Source organism: Micropterus dolomieu, linkage group LG01 (assembly GCF_021292245.1).
Source record: "Micropterus dolomieu isolate WLL.071019.BEF.003 ecotype Adirondacks linkage group LG01, ASM2129224v1, whole genome shotgun sequence".
NCBI lineage: Eukaryota > Metazoa > Chordata > Actinopteri > Centrarchiformes > Centrarchidae > Micropterus > Micropterus dolomieu.
Genome location: NC_060150.1, coordinates 24,519,580 through 24,526,259, shown reverse-complemented (window position 1 = coordinate 24,526,259; position 6,680 = coordinate 24,519,580). Strand labels below are relative to the sequence as shown.

The 6,680-nt window shown below is 41.7% G+C and overlaps 1 protein-coding gene across 1 annotated transcript; it reads right to left on the bottom strand.

Moving 5' to 3' along the window:
• Nucleotides 1-2,822: 2,822 nt before the first annotated feature.
• Nucleotides 2,823-4,838, bottom strand: mos (v-mos Moloney murine sarcoma viral oncogene homolog). Its single transcript, XM_046062775.1, has one exon. The coding sequence runs from the start codon at nucleotides 4,763-4,765 to the stop codon at nucleotides 3,752-3,754; it is 1,014 nt and encodes a 337-aa protein (XP_045918731.1). The 5' UTR covers nucleotides 4,766-4,838; the 3' UTR covers nucleotides 2,823-3,751.
• Between the last annotated feature and the right edge of the window lie 1,842 nt (nucleotides 4,839-6,680).

Here is a 6,680-nt window from a genome sequence, read left to right as displayed (position 1 = left end):
ACTTCATACAACAAGACCCAAACAAAGAAGCGCTGAACACAAAATAGGTTAGTAACCTGAGGTTAGTAAACATGTTTAGCTCAGCATTGGCCATCTAACGTTAACTTGCTTCTTGCTTTAGCTACAACCTACGGGAGGTTAACTCAGACTGTCGTTCGTTATGAAAAGATGAATGAGCGTTTATTTACTTGCCAAACTTGTGGTGGTCGATTAACGTAATAATTTACTTCCCATCGGCTGCTATTAATAATCACGTTAATTATTAAAGAAAAGACTGAAATAAGTCCTGGCTGTCAAAGGAAGTGTTGCAAACCTTGACCAGTATTCTCTGCAGATCTTCTCAAAATCTGTTAGGTTGGATGGGGAGCATCAGTGGACAGTAATTTTCAAGTCTCTCCAGAGATGATTGATTGGGTTCAAGGCTGAGCCACTCAAGGACATTCAAAGAGTCGCTCCTGTGTTACTTTTTATACAAAGCGACTTACAATTGCTATACATGTCAGAGGTCGCACACCTCTGGAGCAACTAGGCAACCTCTGGAGCAACTAGGGGTTAAGTGTCTTGCTCAGGGACACATTGGTGGATTGAACCCAGGTCTCCCACACCAAAGGCAAGCATCTTATCTATGCGCCATCACCACCCCTCTGTTGTCTTAGCTGTGTTGTTAGAACCAGTAAAGGTCTAGGAGTAAAGGTAGCAACATTTTACCAATGTAGTCAGGCAAGTTCAGCCATTTATTGTTAAGTGACACAAATAAGAAACAGTCACAAGCTTTTCTCAGGTACCAGATAATCAACATCAAGCACAGAACAAAGGAAAAGGCTGCGGGTGGCACCAAATCAACAATCAAACAAACAAAAGAACCCACCTGTCAAGCCAGACAGGTCCCTAGCAACTCACTACAGCAGCGACACCTGAAAGAAACAGAATCAAAACCCTAACTGGCTGTACTAATTTTACCTGTCAAAAATGAAACACACATTGTAGCAGCCACCCTTAAAAACTCGTGTTTGTATAGACAGTCATTAATACTGAGACCCAGGTGTGGAAATAATAGATGTGTGAAAAGAAACAAACTAATGTAAACCTATTGCACAGCTCCCAAATTAACTAATGCCTCAAACGAGTTAACATCAATTTCCATACTAAACAACCTAACTTTATAGCCAACTATCAGACACGTTAACAATGACAAAGAGGCACAGACTGCTCAGGTTATATCACAGCTGCCTCTGGCATTTCCACAAGGCAACTTTTATCAGCTCGCTAGATGAGCCAGAAAGGCTGATGATTGGTGGCTGAACCCCATGATGGCACGCCAACCGGAAGACCCAAATCAACAGGAAAGAAAACTGCCCCACATATAGGCCTACAGAACTGTCACCCACACACCGTAACATGTGTGCTAATTGTCATTGTTCTGTTAGAAGTAAGTAAAACTTTATTTATAAAGAACCTTTTTTAAACACATGTTGCAAAGTGCTGTACATAATACCAAGCATAATTATAAAACCACAAGGTTCATACAAGAGAAAAACATTTAAAAGGTCATACACATACCCTCACATACAAAGGGCCACAGAAAGCATTCAGCAACCAGACACCGCCTGTAACCCGGTGTTACAGCTAACCCCGTCAATATATATAGACTATAGAATATATATATATTCTGGTATAATCCATCTATCCATTGGGTCCATTCATTTGAATTTAAATCCATGATAGACTGTGATTTAGATGAAAAGACATTTGAATTTCCTCATATGATATATATTTACATGGATGGAAAGAGATAATCTCCACAAATATCTGTCCATCTATTTACTGACTCATGATGGATGGTTGGTTGAGGGTTACATGGATGTGTGGAAATCTTTCATGTATATATCCATAAACAGTTCACCTATAGTATAAAGATATAATTTATTTAAATCAGATAGAATTGTATTGAATGAACAGACTTTTTGAGCAAGTGTTACAACTAACCCCTTATTATTATTTCACTCCCTTGACATTCAGTACAATTGTGCAAGTACGGTAGGTCCTACAAACAAACTTCAAGGTGTTCATTCGTAGCAGACGTGTGTGTTGCTTGAATAAAAATATGATTAATCAAACTCAAATATATTTTTATTATTTAGTCCAAACCAAAATGTGTTAGGTTGTTCCCCGCTCTCCCCTACTCACCAACTTCAACTATTATTTCTATTCAGTGCTTGAAGTGAGCCGGAACGCACCAGTACGCATTACTGGCACCTCGACATTTCACTCTTTGGCGTACTGGGACTTCTCCCAAGCTGCTGGTACTCTCCTCTGCCCTCTCCATATCAGGTTCTCTGGGTGCTAAACAAAATGAATTTCAGCTATTTTAGCATAAGGCAACAAACAAAATGTGAAGGGGTCTGAATACTTTGAGCACAATGTACAATATGATTATGCCACTTGTGGCTTTACAAACAATATGTACAAAAGGAAATTAAATGTCTGGTTTATTTTTAACATTACTGGTCAGAGCCGACCTGTCTTCTCCACACAGCGCTTAAATGCACTTTCACATTTGTGTAGTTAGACCATTCCATACCTGTGTACAAAACACAACACAAATGTACAGCACATTACTCTCATATGCAGGTAACCTATTACCTGCTGTCAAAACATACATCTACTTTCATTTTTTAAGCAGCAGTGGCCTCTTCTGTAAATGAAAGCTGGAAGCAGTAAACACATAATGTCAACACAAACTGCATGAAAGATGAACGATGTTTCTGAAGCCTAGTGACATGTCAAGATGATGTGAGGAAAAACCAAGGCGGCAAAATACATACAGTATAAAAATAATTTTAATGAAAACCCATCACACTTAAATCTCCTATCACAATCTCATCATGGCATATAACACTCAATTCACAACACACATTTCTTAGTTTAAGAAAATATATATAACAAGATAGAACAGTAACTTAAAGTGTGTTTTGTGTTGGCAAATGAAACATGAATGACATCTTAACAGTACAGGACTACACAAACAGATTTTAAAAATTTTCTCTCAACAAATAGAGGACTTCTGCCAATAGGCTGAAATAACACAAAACCAACTTGGTTTAAAATTCTTCAAGCCAAAGTTTGATTTCTACAGGAATAATGAGCCTTATTTCAAGTCAATAATAACAAATTAGCATTGCAAAAAAGTGCAAATACACCAGCATGTTGGTAGACTGATGAGTCTCACTTGGTTTCATGCAAGTAATACTTAAAAAAAACAAAAACAACTACAAATTGGAATAAAATTTTAATAAATTTGAAATGTTACTTGTAGAAGAGTAGTGACATTGTGCTAAATCAGTTCCAGGGTATTTTGAAGAGGCTTTCCCCACACTGCCCAGAAAACAACTGTACAGTGTTACTGCTTGATCAGTAGGAGCCACTTCAAATCAGTACTATTTTGCAACTAAAAATAAATAAACCAGGTGGAGTGAGCAACGGCAATCAAAGCAGGGTTTTTTTTTTTATTCCTATAAGTGCTCTGTCTTGGGTTTTACATTTGTCAAATTTCAACATCATTATATGGTAGTCTAGCTATTTAAATTTGTGAGCACATTATTTTCGCCAACTTTGATTTGAGTAAGTGAGTAGCCCATTGCTTCAAAGCTGACACTGCAGGAGAGGACCTGCTACAATGCTCCTATATTGTCCATTTTCTGAAACCCACAGTCGTCAGTGGGCCTCTCTGTGCACCAGCTCTAAAATAAACTCATATCTGGGAGCGCAGCTGCTCCAGCTGAGGCAGCAGCTCCTGAGCACTCGGTCTGCAGCTGCTCTCACCGCTCCAGCACCGGCTCAACAGAGTCCTACACAGCCGCCCCTGCTCTGACTGAAACACAGCGTGGTTCTGAACAGACGGCCGCAGGTTGTGCGCCACAACCGCGTAAAGCACGTGCTGCCTGTCGCCGGTGTAGGGCTGCTCTCTGGTGATCAGCTGCCACAAGGTGATCCCGAAAGAGAAGATGTCTGCTTTAGGAGACACCCCCTCGCCTTTCAGCAGCTCCGGGGCTCTGTGCGTGTAAGTACCGCCTACGTGGCTCAGATGGGGGCCGATGGCGCTCACTTCACAACCACGGTCCAGTTTCAAAGAACAGCCAAAATCGGCAATTTTGCAGACATCTTCACTCGACACCAACACGTTGGCTGGTTTTATGTCTAGATGCACAACGGTGTGGGAGTGAAGGAACTGTAAGCCATGTGCAATGTCTGTTGAGTACCTGAGCCACCTGTTCTCCAGCGTCTCAGGACATCCGTAAATGAGCTGCTGCAGATTCCTGCTCCCCACAAACTCCATCAGTATAATTCCGATGCTGCCTTCATCTCCGAAGTCCGCTGGCACGCAGGTGGTCGCCGCGATGACGCGCACGATGTTTCTGTGGCGCAGGTGTGCCGCGTTCAGCTCGGCCCAGAAGCTCTGCCGGGATGCCAGCTTGTTCTTGGTGCACTTCTTGACTTTCTTCAGCGCGACGGTCTCCCCGAGGTAGTCCGCCTTGTAGACTGAGCCGAATCCTCCGGAGCCCACGGGCTGGACGGAGCGCAGCTCCTTAAAGTGGATCACAGAGGACCAGAGCCGGCTAGCGACTCTGCCGTGGAGCCGCTGGACGGGGACTTGTAAGCTGGAGCCGTGGGAGGGTTTGGTTAGCGGACTGCTGCAGGTCCCGAAGTCCAGAGAGGGATAGATATTTTGGGGCAGCAGGCGGGTCACGGGGATCGGAGAAGGCATCGTGCGTAATAAAGACTCTCTGTGCAGCTTGTGGCCTGCTGCTGACTGAACAGCAGATCTGCAGTCTCCAAACTTTTCAACGAACACATCCACACAGGCAACCACACCGCCACCCAGTGTTGTGGAGTATGTAATGCCTTCTGTTTGGGTTCAACGGGTTCATCCCGATGGTTTAACTCAGTTTACTGTGTCCACAGTAGGGGAGGATGGGGCAAGTTAGCCACTTCTTACATAGGTGGTAGTAAAGCACAGTAATATTAATGCGCTACCTCAGCAGTAGCTAGACAGCTGAACAGTTTAGTGTAGTGTACAGTTTTAGAAGTTCACACTGACAAATTTGACTTAGATTCAGCATGAGGCAGCTCCACTGAGAAACAGCTCAGAGCTCATGTTTGTCCTTTTTAGTCTTTTTACTGAGACTCTTCCAGCATACAGGAACAGATGACAGAGATCACATTCCAACAACTAAAGTGTAGTGATGATAACATAGGACAGCACACAATGTGCTGCATCATCTGTCAGCCTGTTCATGGTAAACTGTATCACTCCTTTGTTCTGATCCCTTGTGACTGATAAAGTGGAACTCCTTGCCTAATCCTTAGAACTTCAAAATAGGCTTTTGAGATCCTCTGCAGGACTAAGTGATGAAAACCTGCACTTGTGGCCAGCTGTAGTAGTCTATAAATTCAGACTTTTCCAGAACTTCCAAAAACATTTAGTGTCACGTAAACAGATGTCATAAAAAAGTGAGAGAAGCATGCAACAATGAGAGCAGGAAAGAAAATTAGTTAGCCTACAGAGTAAATTATAGCTTGGTTCACTTAACATTTGAGACAGCTGACTGCAGCATTGTACATATTACCAGTCAGACTAGTGACCAGTCATACTGGATATTCTCCAGCCTAACTGTGGTCTAGAGAGTGGATGGAAATTGTCTTGCCATTTCCATGGATTTGTTTTGCATTATCAGAAGATTAAAAAAACTGATGACATCGACTCATAAGACCAACAGCAGAAGATAATTACAAACTCACATCCTATTTTAACTACAACACATTTGCGCTGCATCATTCCGAACACCCAGCACCATAAATACAGCATAAATGTATACAGTATGTGCCAAAGATGAAACTATTCTCTCTTGTAGGATGGTAAATTTAAGACTCCCATATACACCATCCTGCTGCTAGAAATATTCACTAGAACAGAAAGGATTAATCCACCACTGAAAACAGTCCCCAGTAAATGCACACACAGAAGCACAGGGTCTGACAAAATCATGACTGATATTTCTTTAGAAAGACCAAACATACACAGTTGCATCCTTCTCTTATGTTTATTGAACTTTCATTACATTGTGTAAAAACACTGGAGTTGAAGACTGCAGCTCTTCTCTCTCATAGCAGCAAGGTATGGTAAATTAAATCAGGTTTTTCTGCCAGACAATAAATAATCTGCCTCTTTGGATGATGTCAATGTTTAAAAAAACAAAGGATAAAAGCTGCAGCATTACTTTTTATTTTACACAACTTATAAAACACATATATAATTATTTATATATGTTTATGTGAATTACTCATTAGGCCTTGTGAGGCCTAAATGTATAAAAATACAACAGTAGTTTGTAAAATAGATTTGAAGTAAGATATTGAGTTAGAAATTAGTCCATCGCTGTCACAGGATGGCACTGTTGAAATTCAACAAATAACACAACCAACATCGCTGGAATGCAGTTTGTCTCTGAACTTCCTCAACTCATTTCTAACGACATCACGTTGAGTCACATTTCTCAGCGTGAGCTCAGCATCTCTCCTGAGTGACTTCACTCAGAGCAATCTCCCTCAATGACTCAGTTTCCACAACACACAGGTGTGTGTCTGTGTGTGTGTGTGTGTGTGTGGGGGGGGGGGGGGGG

What these genes read in the sequence shown, in the direction of transcription:
- mos (XM_046062775.1), bottom strand. Translation starts at nt 4,765, where the DNA reads ATGCCTTCTCCGATCCCCGTGACCCGCCTGCTGCCCCAAAATATCTAT.